Source organism: Hypanus sabinus, chromosome 16, assembly GCF_030144855.1.
Source record: "Hypanus sabinus isolate sHypSab1 chromosome 16, sHypSab1.hap1, whole genome shotgun sequence".
NCBI lineage: Eukaryota > Metazoa > Chordata > Chondrichthyes > Myliobatiformes > Dasyatidae > Hypanus > Hypanus sabinus.
The window spans coordinates 67352468-67367685 of record NC_082721.1 but is presented as its reverse complement, the minus strand read 5'-3'; the positions used below and the strand labels follow the sequence as shown (position 1 = coordinate 67367685).

The window sequence follows — 15218 nt, the reverse complement described above, 5'->3', positions numbered from 1 at the left end:
TCCTGCATTGTTAAATGTATTATTGCTACAATACAATGCAGTAAATGACAGAAATTAAAAACTTCTGGAACATGAATGAGCATGAAGGAGATACATTAGTTAGCAGATGCATTTGCAACAAGGCACTCAACATTGATAGTCCAGAGAAACATGTCCAGAGGCAACCCAAGACTGATTCCCCTCCCATCTTCCTTTTCTAAAGCAGTCTTCAGGTTTAAAGATAACTCAAAGATTTTGATGCCCACAGACAAAGAGTAACCACCCATTAATTGTCCCCACCAACCCATTCAACTGTACAACTGAATCCCTTCTCAATCTGGTCTCACCTTATTATAGATTTATACATACTTCTTGTGATAATGTATGTAAAAGGGTTAACATGTTAAGTTAAACAATAGTAGCCTGTTTTTCTGAAAGAAACCACTGATGATCAACAGATGTGCTAATTTCTATGCTGAGCAATATTTCTTCTTGAAGGTAACCAGCTAGGGTTTCAGAATGCTTATCTCCTTGTGCAGTCATGCATAGAGATAGGACAGCTACAGCCTGTTTTGTGTAATGTGAAGCCATTATGCCTATTCTGTAATTTGTCTTTTTAGACTGCCATGTAGTAGATAACTTTGGCTCCAGCCTGTCTTGTGTGGGGGTACCTGAATTAATATATCCATTCGTAAGAGGAACTGTGAGTTAGTTGGTCGATCAGGCAGGAAGAGTCACATACTGTTTCTGCTTGAGTGACTAACTTAGTAAACCCCGGGTGCTTCGAATAAAGAGTTTGTATTTATACAGACTCTGAGTGACTTTATTCAGATTCGACTTCCACACCTGTTCTGCAACTAAAAGCCAATTTTACAACTCTTTCCCAGTTTCTAAGAGTGTTGCACTCGAAATGTTAACTTTCTTTCCACATCCCATTAAATTTAACCTTGAAGTGGAGAAAAATTCAGAATGTTAACCAGACGAAGATAAAGCATTTAAATTTTGAATTGATGTGGAAAAGTCCCATGAATTTGTTTGAAGCAAATTTAAGTCCTCTGAAAATTCTTCAATGAGGAAACAGAGAATCAGAAGAAATTGTAGTATTGTTTTCAAAAAGATTAATAGTGATGCATAATAAGCTGTCGACAAAGCTGAGGCCTGTGGAATAAAAGACACAGTAGCTAGCACCTATAGAAAATTTGTTAAGGTAAAAAGAAAGCCATTGTCAAGTTTCCTTTGGAATGTAAGGTAGCATACATTAGTGCTCTCCAGTGGGCTGATACAAGAATCCCAGCCTTTGTCAATTTATATTCATAGATCAGGCATATAAGATAAACTAAACAAATTTGTAGATGTTAAAAGACACAGAGAAAAATAAATTCAGTAGAAAATGGAGAGCTTGTGGACCCATCAGGTAAAATTTTATATAGAAACCTGAAGATTTACAATTACATAGAAAGACCGAAGAGGCAAGATAATTGGTGCTAAATTCTGTAAGTGATACTGGGACAGAGTTCTGGGTTACATGTGCCTGAACCATTGAAATGGAAAGACATTATGACGTGCTGATGAAGTATATAAGATTCTGGATTTTAGTACAGAAGCAAGGAGATCATAATTAACTTTAAAACACTACTTCAGCCAGACCTCTTAAATTATGCCCATTTCTGGTTGTCAGTCTCAAGATAAGTGAGAAGATTTTAGAAAGATACTGGCGATTGGCCAAAGGACCAGAAATAGCAAAGGGACAATCTTTTTCTTTTAAATAATGGATGCAGAGAATTGTTAGAAAATTGTGAAGTGCAGAAACAAATATCACTGTGATGATTGTACGCTCTATTACCAATTGTTTGGTGACAATAAAGTATTTGTAACGAATACGAAATGTAGCGTTATGTTGGGTTGGGAGGGGTGAGCAAGAGGAAGCATTTTCAATTATGGCACTCAGAAGTGGATAGGTACTAACAATTGAGGGTTATGAAGAGCAGGAGAGTGGAACTTGGTCAAATGCTCCTGCAAATGAGTCAAATAACCAGTTTCTTCCATGGTCAACTTAAATCCTTCCAAAGATTTGAGTACCCAAGAGCAGCATAATTCATACAAGTTATTAACAAACTTTAAAACATCAGTTTATTGCACTCCAAGTCAAAATTATTCAAGACAACCCACAATTTCAAAGCAATTTTAAATGCCAAGTCTGTGCCAGTTCCCCCATGTGGTTTTGTTTCCAATACTGCTGGTTTGTTGGACTAAATTCATTTCATAAGACTTGGCAAATTTATCAGTTTACTTGACTTAAGTCAGTGAACCATACAGATTTACAACTACCCAGTGGTTACCTGTGTCTGTCCAAAACTGTAAAGTATCCAAATGGCATGTTAGTAACTGATACAACATAACTGGTAAGTGGAATAGTTTAATGAAATCTAATAACTACTTTAAAGTGAAAGCCTAAAATAGGAATTCAATTCAATCATCTTACAATTGTGTATTTTTGGCCATCTTTATTACAAATTAATTAGCATTGATTTGGCTCGCCAAATTATCCCCTCCCATCAAATACATGAACAATTTGCACTACAGAATATTCATTGTTAAACTTAAAGCACATCAATGTATCACTGAAGCTGATAATTTGGCTGTACAAAGTACCTTCTGAATATGAAACTGACAGTCACAGAAATGTGATGCAATTGATTTCTTCCCAAGGTCAAGAAATGATTTCATAGAATTAACTGGTCTGCTCTGTGTAATACTCAACATAATGAAAAATTTCAAAACATTTATTCATTTCTGGACATCATTAACGAAACCAGCACTTAATGCCCATCCCTATCAGCCTCTGTGAGGTGGTGGTTGTGCTACCTCCTTCTAGTAATGGTGTAACAGTGCTAATGGTGCATGTGTATGCCTACATATGTACAGGAGTCAGTAACAATTAAGGAACTGTGATGTATTTTCATATTAGAATGGTCTGTAAATTGGAGAAGAACCTGCAGATAGGGGAGCTCCTGTGTGATTGAAATTCCTTGTCCTTTTATGTGCCTAAGGATGCAGGCTTGGATGGTGCATATAATGTTACACATCTTGCAGATGGTACATACTGCAGCCAGTGTATGGAATTGATAGGGTGAATATCAAACAACTGCCTTGGATATTGTCAAATTTCTTAAGGGCTGTTAGTGTGACAGATACAGGCAAGAGGAGAGTACTCTGTTACACTCCTACCTTATTATAAACGATGGAAAGATGATAAGTCTTTGAGGGGCCAAGTGAGTTTCTTGCAGCAGAATTTCTAACCTTTACCCTGCCCCTATAGTAAATGTGTGAAACTGACTCCAGTCAATGGTGACCAGGACTGCAGTTCAAATGATGCATTTTTTAACATAAATACTGCCTGGCATTTTGTGGCACCAAAGTTACATGGCATTCAATGGTTAATGCTTAAGTGTTGTTCAACTCTACACAAGCATGGATTAGCTCACATGCAGTAGCAAAAAGAACTGAGCAACCAGCATTTTTGGCAATGCAAAAGTGAGGGAAGCTGAAGATGCTGGAAATTCAAGCAACAAACACAAAATGCTGGTGGAACACAGCAGGCCAGGCAGCATCTATAGGAAGAAGTACAGTTGACGTTTCAGGCCGAGACCCTTTGTCAGGACTAACTGAAAGAAGAGATAGTAAGTTGAGGGGGGGGGGGGATCTGAAATGATAGGAGAGGGCAGGAGGGGGAGGGATGAAGCTAAGAGCTGGAAAGTTGATTAGCAAAAGGGATACACAGCTGAAGAGGGAGAGGATCATAGGATGGGAGGCCTAGGCAGAAAGAAAGGGGGAGGAGAGCACCAGAGGAAGATGGAGAGCAGGCAAGGAGTGATTATGAGCGAGTCAGAGAGAGTAAGAAGAGAGAGAAAAGGGAAAGGGGGGGGGGAAGATAGATAGGTAAATAAGGGATGGAGTAAAAAGGGAAGGGGCATTAATGGAAGTTAGAGAAATCAATGTTCATGCCATCAGGTTGGAGGCTACCTAGATGGAATACAAGGCATTGTTCTCCAACCTGAGTGTAGCTTCATCTCGACAGGTAGAGGAGGATACCAGAATGGGAATGGGATGTGGACTTAAAATGTGTGGTCACTCAGAGATCCCTCTTTCTCTTGTTACGAAGCCCCGTAACTGGGTCACTTACCAGCAAAGATAGAGAGGTCCGTTGAAGTCTGATGGTACTATTTTTAAAAGTATTTATTGATAAAGGGGCACAAAAATAAGATTAATGCAAGCATACAGATAATATACATCATCAATACTAAATCTAAAAGCGCGGGTATAATAATAACCAATAAGAAATAGCTCTATCGTTGTCTAGGGGGTAATGTATTTTCCGATGGAAATATAAAAGTCACTGTTAGTTCGTTCAAGCTGTAGTGTTTTGGGTTTAAGAGAGAGGCGGTATAACTTGCCCGGGTCTTTTATGATACCAATCCTTTGAGTCGGGGAATTGGTTTCCGCATTGTTAGCTAAAAGCCGTTTTTCCCTGTTACAAGCCACCAGTTCCAGGCAACGGAACTGAAAGCACGTTGCCTCCTTCAAATGGCTTCCCGCGATCACGGGAACGCTAGCGTTTCTTCTGGTGCATCTGAGGGGCTGTTCCCCCAGACCCTCTTTTATCCTGACTCGCAGGGTCGTAGATATCAGGTTGGGGATGATGCAATCTCTCCCTCAACCAGCCCACTTTGCCTGAGGGCGTCCACGTAGTACAGTCTCCAATCCACAAAATTCCCCTTCCGGAGACAATGGCCATGTCCTGTAGCTTTATATCGCCGGGGGATCGAGACATTCCGCACGTCTCTCTCTCATTTCCTGGGCCCCCTGACCCAACCCAACAGTGATCTTGTGATTCTCACAAAGGAGGGGGCTGCAGGCATAACATTCTGGTGGACAGAGCATTAGGTGTTCAGCGAAACGGTCTTCCAGTCTGCATCGGGTCTCACCAATATATAGAAGGCCACACCGGGCGGACACAGCATATCACACCAGCCGACTCACAGGTGACGTGTCACCTCACCTGGAAGGACTATATGGGGCCCTGAATGGTGGTGAAGGAGGAAGTGTAAGGGCAGGTGTAGCACTTGTTCTGCTTACAAGGATAAGTGCCAGGAGGGAGGTTGGTGGGAAGGGATTTGGGGGGGAGACGGGTGCTTGGTAGTGGGATCTTGTTGGAGGTGGCGAAAGTTATGGAGAATTTTATGTTGGACCCGGAGGCTGGTGGGGTGGTAGGTGAGGACAAGGGGAACCCTATCCCTGGTGGAGTGGTGGGGGAAAGTGTGTGTGTCTAGGATACTCCTCTGTTCTGGATGATTGGCTTTTTAACAATCAGTGAACTATAAATTCAGCCACTGTAGTGTTCTTCCTTTGATGCCACCAACGTATAATTCTCCATAATTTCCACCACCTCCAACGGGATCCCACTATCAAACACATTTTTCCCTCCCCCCCCTTCTGCTTTTCGCAGGGTTCGCTCCCTATGCGACTCCCTTGCCCACTCATCCCCCCCCCCCCATCCCTTCCCACTGATCTTTTATATATTGGTGAGACCCGATGCAGACTGGGAGACCGTTTCGCTGAACACCTACGCTCGGTCCGCCAGAAAAAACAGGATCTCCCAGTGGCTACACATTATAATTCCACTTCCCATTCCCATTCTGATATGTCTATCCATGGCCTCCTCTATTGTCAAAATGAATCCAAACTCAGGTTGGAGGAACAACACCTTACATACCGGCTGGGTAGCCTCCAACCTGATGGCATGAACATTGACTTTTCTAACTTCCTTTAATGCCTCTCCTCTCCTCCTTATCCCATCCCTGACATATTTAGTTGTTTGCCTGTTCTCCATCTCCCTCTGGAGCTCCCCCCCCCCCTTCTTTCTCCTGAGGCCTCCCATCCCATGATCCTTTCCCTTCTCCAGCTCTGTATCACTTTCGCCAATCAACTTTCCAGCTCTTAGCTTCATCTCACCCCCTCCAGTCTTCTCCTATCATTTTGCATTTCCCCCTCCCCCCACTACTTTCAAATCTCCTGCTATCTTTCCTTTCAGTTAGTCCTGACGAAGGGTCTCGGCCCGAAATGTTGACTGCGCTTCTCCCTATAGATGCTGCCTGGCCTGCTGTGTTCCACCAGCATTTTGTGTGTGTTGTTGTTTGAATTTCCAGCATCTGCAAATTTCCTCGTGTTTGACCTCAGTTTTATAACTCTTTCTGATGGCTAAGGGTATACCAATTAAAAAGACCAGTTTGCACTTGGCCAACTTCTTCTGAACCAAATATACCTAGTGAATTTTAAGAACCAATGTTGTAGCTGCACAGCTGCAGCCCGGCCAAAGGAGCAAGTAAATCCTGGAATCCTACAGTAAGGATTTTGTTTAGTTTTTAAGATATCTGTACCCGGCATTTTCAATGACATCACATGGAGTGAGTTAAATTGCCTGAAGAGTGGCTTCCAGGGTGGGGATCTCAGAAGGAAGCTGAGGATCACTCATTCATCAGTGCTGATCACAGTTGTAAATACTTCCCCACTGCCTGTTGTTTTTGCAGTTTAGTAGATCCTATGATGCAAATTACATAGTCTGACACGCTTCAGTTTTTGGTGTGTCTGGTGTTGTTTCCAGTATAATGGACCATAGAATATATATCTAGGTATACTATAGCTGCATACTATTCTATAGCTGATTGCTCATTGAACCTTGCTACCTGTTAATGTTGCCAGACTATCACTTTAATTAAGATTGAGTGCACTGGATGTGATAAAGTCAGCTTTGCCTTCACAAGATACATGTAGCAATCACTTCTAACAGCACTTATACCCCATGGGTTGACTGGTGATGAGGACAAATTGGGTTATCCTTCTTGTTGGTTCACTCCTTACTTGCTGCAGATCCAATTTGACAACTATATCCTTCGGGTCTCAGATGGCTTGAACAGCAATGGTACAACCAAACCATTCTTGCTATCGGATGCTGTAAACACTTGCAGATACATTCTGTTCAACCTTCAGTGCTTCTACTAAGGGAACTGCAGGAAGTACAGTTTCCTTGTCAATTTTCTAACTCACGGGATTTGGATCCACATTAACAACACAAAGGATGTCCGCCTTTACCTATGAAGCATGTGCTCCCACCTCAGAGTTCTTGATGAAGAAACTCTTATAAAACTCTCATATTAAAGGTTTAATTGTCTTAGTACAATTTGGCTATGGGACAGCTAACAATTTACCAACTATCCCTGGGTTATGAATATCCTAAGGGACACACCTGCATAATTATTAAATTCAGAAATCCAATGTTCCTCCAAATGGCAGAACTAGTTTTCCATCTCCCTACTTGTTAGCAATTGCTTTTGCTTATAAGACTTGTGATGCTATTTATCATGGAGGTACGAAGATAGAGTGATCTCTCTGTATTTTCAAACTTAAACACAAATTAACATATGCATCTGCAAAAACAGAACCAATCATTACATGGGGACAGCTTGTATTCATCAGCTATTAGATGAATTACACAGAATCAACTGGACTAGCAGGCAGTTTGTTGCATCGAAATCTGGTGGATGGGGCAATACCAGGTATCCAACTTCATTTTCCTTTTCAACACATAGCCACAATTATTCAACTGACTGACTTGCTAGACCACAGTAGAGGATATTTAGGAGCCAGACACACTGCTGGGTCTGAAAACACATTTTGTCCATACCAGGATCAACATTTAGTAGTTTCATGGTCATTTCAGATCATGAACTACCATAATGTGATTTGAAAATCTAGTTACTGAAACTAATGTACCACCACTAAGCCAGAGAAATCTTGAATTTTTACTAAACTCCATTATAAGGCTGATGTAACATAACAAACAGAGCAAAAATATTACTTTCAATGTCCCACTCCCAATAAAACTGTTGAAACTCCATCCTTAATATAAATCAACACAAAAACTTGCATAGCAAGAGAACAGAGGGAAAAATTGAAAACATTTCTAAACACTGTTTTTGGATATTTACAATTCTTCCCCTAATCAGTTTGCTTTGCTCCTTGTTTTGGTTCCTTTAGTTGTTTGAAAAATAAATAAAAATGTTTTAGATATCTGTACTGCTGACAACCACATTTTATTCCTCTCCTAATTGGAAGCCAGAATTCAGTAAATTGTTCTGTTCGTACAAAGCCATCCTACAACTTGGTGGTGAGCTGAAACCTTAAAATTAGTTTAGAAAGTATACAAAGCAACAAGACATGAAATGCTTGTTCCAAATTATCAGATCAGAAGCCTAGAAATTTAATATAATTCTTCTATTGGCATAGAAAGCAGATGAATCCTACAACCCAAGTAAACAAGATAGTTAATCTTGCTTGTCAAAACACCGATATGGCATTACTTCCCCATGGAAAGGGCCACAAGCAGAAAACTGCAAGTCATCCCCAACAGATGGCAACTTCACATGGTGCAATTGGAAATAAAAATGGTTAGTCAGGTTTCGGGCAAGGATTACAGACAATGATGGCATGACATGGATTTCTTAATTTTAATTTTTTCCCCCACAGCAACCTGATATCCAGCAATTCAATTCACAAACTAGGAAACTGAAATTGCCAAGTTGGTAAAATCGGTGTTAATCTGGCTGTAAATGCAACTCCTTATCATACCACCTATAGCAAACATTCATCCTTCTAATCAAGAATCTTTTTAACTTTTTAAAATAATCAGTTATTCTACTACCACCATGGTGAGGAAGTGAGCTATAATAATTTCCAAAATTCAAAAAAGGTATGTCTGTCTAAATTAAGATGCTTTCTTAATTAAGAGACAAGCACTATTCACAATCTTCCATGTAGAGCCTTCTCTAAATGAAGGGTAACCTTTCAACTTTGTTGTTCAATTCTCCTAACAAAGATTGCTAGCCTTAATATATTAACCTTTCATTAATTTTGCACTAGGCCATCAGATTTCACTTCATCTCAGAGCTCTGCAATCTCTAACATTTTGTGAATCAGAATCAGGTTTATTATCACCAGCACGTGACGTGAAATCCGTTAACTTAGCAGCAGCAGTTGAATGCAATACAGAATCAAGCAGAGAAAAAAATAAATATAACGAAAATAATAATAACAATGTAAATCAATTACAGTATACATTGAATAGATTTTTTAAAGTGCAAAAACAGAAATACTGTATATTTAAAAAATGAGGTAATGTCCAAAGATTCAATGTCTATTTAGGAATGGGATGCCAGAGGGGAAGAAGCTGTTCCTGAATCGCTGAATGTATGCCTACAGGCTTCTGTACCTCCTATCTGATGGTAACTGTGAGAAAAGGGCATGCTCTGGGTGCTGGAGGTCCTTAATAATGGACGTGGCCTTTCTGAGACATTGTTCCCTGATGTAGTCGTGGGTACTTTGTAAGCTAGTACTCAAGATGGAGCTGACAAGATTTACAACCTACTGCAGCTTCTTCTGGTCCTGTGCAGCAGCCCCTCCACGGTACAACTATAAACTTTTGTGTGTATTTGTTTACATGCCAAATCTCTTCAAACTTTTAATATATATAGCTGCTGTCTTGCCTTCTTTATAACTACATAGAATACAACTCTCATTTTTGCTGCCAAAATGGATAATTTCAAAATTTTCCCCAATATACATCTTCTAGACCCTTGCTCACTTACTCATCCTATCTCTGACCCATTGGGGATTTGTGTCCTCTTTACAAGCAACTTTCCTACCTACTTTTTTGTGTCATCAACAAATTCAACAACCATGACATTATACCTTCAGGTTATTTACATAAGTTGTGAGGCCACAGTACAGTACTACCCTGTGGCACAATACTCATGACATCATGCCAATCATAAAAAATCAACTAAACAAATAAAAAAATCTTATTACTCTCACTGATGCCAATGCCTGAATATCAGAAACCTGCTACAGTCAAATACAGGCTTTGATACTAAAAAAAACTTTTGAAAACATGGCTTTAATTTAATAGTTGATAATATTGCTCTCATTTGATTGTCATAAACTTGGACATTCATGGATCAGACTCCTTCGCATATTCCCTTACAACCTAGAAGGCACTCATTTTTACCAAGAGCCTTTGCCAGCTCTCAGAATTCTCCCATTTCCATGAAATGTATTCAATCATACAGGCATTCACACAATTTGATTATGTGGATAGTCAGAGGCTTTTTCCCAGGGCTGAAATGGCAAGCATGAGAGGGTATAGTTTTAAGGTGCTTGGAAGTAGATAAAGAAGATATCAGGGGTAAGTTGTTTTTTTTACGCAGAGAATGGTAAGTGTGTGGAATGGGCTGCTGGCGCTGGTGGTGGATGCGGAAACGATAGGGTCTTTTAAGAGACTCCTGGATGGGTACATGGAGCTTAGAAAAATAGAGGGCTATGGATAAGCCCAGGTAGTTCTAAGATAAAGACATGTTCGGCACAGCTTTGTGGGCCGAAGGGCCTGTATTGTGCTGTAGGTTTTCTATGTTTCTATTTCCCCATCAATTCTTTCACCAGCTATCAACACATGCACATTTAGTCTTTCAGATGTACAAGGAAACTGGAGTGCCCAGGACACTCAGATGGTAACAAGAATGTAAAATTTACACTGATTAAACCCAGATCACTGAAGTCATAAGACAGCTCCACTAATGCAGCACCACTATACTAGCCTTGGTCATTTAATTCTTTTGTTTAATGGACCTTGTTTTATGAAGACTGTCCATCATACCATCAACAGTATTTACAAACAATTGTGGGGAAGAAAATAAATCCAGATTATCAAGGAATTTAAAAGATCTCATTAAAAATAAAAACCCTTGCAAATCCCCCTTTCCTTTTAACAAATTCAACTAGATTCCTAGCTGGTGTAAAATTACAATCCTGGAATGTAAAATTCTAAGTAAATTTATTTAAGTATCTTGTAACACACAAACAACCACTTATGCAAATAGTCATAAAAGAATCTAATTTTTAAAAAATCCAAATAAAAACCTGTGCCAGATGTACTAAAATCCACAAGAAAAAATTTCAAAGTTTCTACTGCATCTCCAGCGTGATTCCAAGTTGTTGTTTCCTTTCCAACGGGGTTTACTTGTTTCTACTGTTTCTACCCACCTTCCACTGCACCTGATGGACATGCAACAAGCAATTCTTACTTCTTCCTCGCTACTAAACTGAGCCTCAGACAATTTTCCAGGTGAAAAAGCAATCAACTGATATTTGAAATTCACACATTGCATTCATTGTTCATCATTTACAATGGGGAGCACAAATGTATACTATGTACATACCTTGGAGAAGATCAGTAGTCTCCAAGCATAACCCAGATTACCTCTCAGAGGTGGTGAATCTTTCGAGTTCCGCCCCAGCAGGGCGTGGAAGATTAATCAAAGTATTTAAAATAGAAGCACATAAATGTTTGATAGCACAAAGAATATAGGGGTGAGGACAGCATGATCATATGAAACAGGGTGGGCTTAGAAGATCCAATCATATTCTCCTGCTCCTATTTTCTTGTATATTTCATGAGCCAAGCTCCCAAATATCCTACACTTGCCCTCCTGGAGTGTTCCAATGAAATTCGATGCAAGCTTCAGCAGTCCTTTCGAGTAAACAAAAGGAGAGCTGTCCAGATTCAACATCTAACTTCAACAATTTCAAATAACAAACAAATCTAGCAACTGCAGCTTTTCTCTTTAGTTACTTCAAATATTCTGTTTTCTTTCTTGAGGGTTTGCTTCTGGACTTGTACCAACCCTCTTGCATCCATTACCCTTTAACTGCTTCACTCTTAAGATTTCCTATGTCCTCTTCTCTCAAAGCATTTTTAACTTTGTTCTAGTTCTGGAAGGTCAATAATTTGAAATGTTTACTATTTCTTTCCCCCAACCTACTGGGTAGTTATGGTATTTTCTCGCAGTTCATATTCAAAGATTCAAAGTTAGACATTTCATGTCTATAAAGATATCTATTAAACCCCTCATCTAGCTTCTATCATCTTTAGCTTGTACGCTCCTCTCCCCCCCCCCCCCCACACTGTCCTATTCTGACTTCGTCTTTTACAGTCTTTATGGAGGATCTCAGGCCAAAACTTCGACTCTATCCCTTTCCATAGATGCTGCCTGACTTGCTGGGTTCACCCAGCATTCTGCATGTTACTCATATCTCTAAAGTATTTCTCAAGCACAGGAAAAATATCTTACTTCCAATGCCAAAGTTAATTTCAAAAAAAATTTCAAAAACATATGCTAGAGAGCTATAAAAATCATCTGCTTCCTTCTCCAGAAAAATTGCTTGGTCACCAATCACATTGTCAAAAAAAATTCATCCTCCCAAGTTACTATAAGCTACCTCAGAAATTTTTGTTTCACAATCTTAACTGAAAAATGATGCTTGATTAAAAGGATACCCAAAGGAATAACAATCTGTTCTGCTGTGACCCCCTCCAATTACAACAGGCTAGAACAAGCATCTTTGCACAACAGTCAATCAGGGTTCTGATACAAAGCAATTAGAGAAAACAAAAGCAGAAAAAAATAATTTGAGTAGTAAAATATAACAGGAAGAAAATAATGCTCAATGCCTCTAAACAAATGTAAACATTTTAACTTTGTAAATATGAATGCATGCAGAATTTAACCAAATGTGACACAAGTGGGTTTCATACAAGTTATTAGAAATAACCAAAAGTTTTATCAAGATTGCAAACTAAATAATTTGGGGTATTTACAAAAGCTTAATAAAATAGAAAAGGATGCAAGGAAGTCCAAATAAGAAAAACAAAGTCAGTCTGCAATCACATTCAACTGGTACAATTGTAGTGTCAGAAGTTAAAATTGTGAACCATATTAACATGCTGCAAACCAGACAGGCAATCACTTCTTCTTTGTAATACAGTGCCCAACAATATATAGTTGTTGTTATTTGACAACAGTAGCAATATAGAAAATTGCAGATAGAAAAATCCTTCCCGGCAAACCAGACGCTGGGGAGGTGAGGAGCTTAAAAGCAGAGAGGATATTTCAAATGATCAGAGTAAAATTTGGAGAAAATGCAAATATAAAAATGGAATATGATCCCAAAAAGGCCAGTAATTAATTACTTTCTCTACTGACATTACTATTTATAGCATATCTACTCCTGCAATTAAAACTAGGCTCATCGGAAAGGAAAAGTCAACTTACAGGTAGGTTTAGTTTTGCAGCATCCACAGGCTGTTGGAAAGGCCAAGCAAACTGGTGCTTCCATATTGTCTTCAGGAGCACTTTTGACAGGAACTGAAGTTGATTCGTCAGTCGTTTAGATCGATTGGGATTGGAGGTTTCAGGAGGGGGAGGATTACCGATAACATTACTTTGTTGGGGTTGAGCTTGTGACTGTGTTGAAGACATCTGTGTGCTTTCTAAGCCATCCCCCATTGCCGGTGGTTTTCTTAGTCTCTTCCCAGGGCCACTCTCACTCGACATACCATTGATCCCATTGTAGACCTCACCTGGCAGCCTGTAACAAGAATAATGGAGTTAGGAACTTAAAACTCCACAACGTGGCTTGCATATTTCAGGTCCAATGCAATTTTTTTTTAATGTACCCCATGCATTAAGTTTGATATGATATTTATGCATTAACTTCCTTAAAAAGGAGTCACAGAACATTTATTCTCTAACTACATTCCCTGGAAAAATGTTCATAAGTTTCACCCATGTAGAATGTCAGGGAGACAGTCCAGTGCCATGCTCCCATTCATTTTCATAGACAGTCCTTTTCAAAGACTGCCAACATTGTGCTTATAGTTAATTATTGGTGCGATAACATCGTAAGTCATCACACTAGCAAGATTAACTAAGAATTTCTTTGTACAATCGATTCATGATTGCCAAGAATGACATTCAGAAAATGGATTTAGACTTCTTCCGCAATAATGAAGTACTAACACTAGAAATCCTTTTCCAGGTTGTTGCTGGAACTCAAACTTGAAGGTGCTGGCATTAGATAATTACAGAAGCTACCTTGATCACCTTAGTTATAACATATATCAGATTGTATTTAAGGTTAGAAATTACAACCCTAAATTTAACAGTCTTTATGAAGTTAAGCACTCAAATTTGTTAACATAAACGTCATGTTAATTGATCTGGAATTAATTTCTCTATCATTTCCCAAATAGTCAAACTACTGAACAGCACATTCAACTCAGCAGTACTAAGTTGTATTATAAATCAAAGCAAAAATTCCTAATCAATATTTTCATTAAAAAATTATTTCATACAATACAATTAAGCAAATTATTATTCTTGTGACATGGATTTCAAATATCATTAACTATATTTATTTTTCTTTCACTGATTCATGCTTTGATCATTTAGTGCAACACAAAAATAGTCCTCTAACACAGAAAGGCTGATGCTATCATGGTTCTATGTTTCTGGATTAGACTATTGCATTTATGGATTCTGGACTTTTTCTAGACTTAAGATTTTTGTATTCTGTGTTTTTTAAATTGCCTGTTCCTTCTACATTTTATTGAGTGAGGGGAAAGTGTCTGGAGGTTGATGTTTCTGTTCCATTTTTTTGCAGGGGGGGTAAAGGGGTTGGGGGGGGTGTTAATGATCAGGATGCTGTCGTCTTTTGAACGGGGGAGGGGGTAGTGTTTGATGTTTACCTCTGATTGACTTCCTTGTTCTTTCTTTGTTTCATGGCTAGATGGAGAAATACAAATTTCAGAGTTGTACATGGATACATGCTTTGTTTAAAAAATATGAACCTGTGAACGATCAAGGAACAGTTCTGATTCTCCTGGAGCTGTCATGTAAAACAGTCATAGGGGGCACAGAGAAAAGAGAATTAATTCAGCTTAACTCTGCCATGATTATAATTTGCATCGACAAAACATCTTTTAACAAAGTTACACTTTCTAAGACACTTTGAAGCAACATTAACAGGCATTGTGAGGAACTCTCAGCAAGAACAGAACTGCAGCAGTTGAGAGTTCCAACACAACAGCGGAGGTGGAACAACTGGATGTCATGACTCAGCAAGTGATGAGGGGTGCAAAAGGCAACAAATAAGAAACAGGTGAATATTTCTAGTTCAACAGATTGTTAGTTAAGCCAAGACAAGGTCTTTGCACGGGTGAAGTGCTCGGAGTAAAATAATGCCTTGATGTAATAGTAGCACCAAATTCAACTTAATTTTAATTTGAGGAG

The 15218-nt window shown here is 39.1% G+C and overlaps 1 protein-coding gene across 8 annotated transcripts in view; it reads right to left on the bottom strand.

The window, feature by feature from the left end:
* brd4 (bromodomain containing 4) overlaps window positions 1-15218 on the bottom strand; it is a 174045-nt gene that overhangs the window by 99536 nt on the left and 59291 nt on the right. For 5 of the 8 annotated variants that reach the window (XM_059992012.1, XM_059992013.1, XM_059992007.1 and 2 more), the window contains one exon: window positions 13200-13515. In XM_059992012.1, coding sequence (XP_059847995.1) covers window positions 13200-13515 — 316 coding nt within the window. Of the gene's footprint in view, window positions 1-13199; window positions 13516-14674; window positions 14712-15218 lie in introns of all 8 variants that reach the window. The other 3 variants (XM_059992008.1, XM_059992009.1, XM_059992010.1) reach the window with 1 other exon arrangement.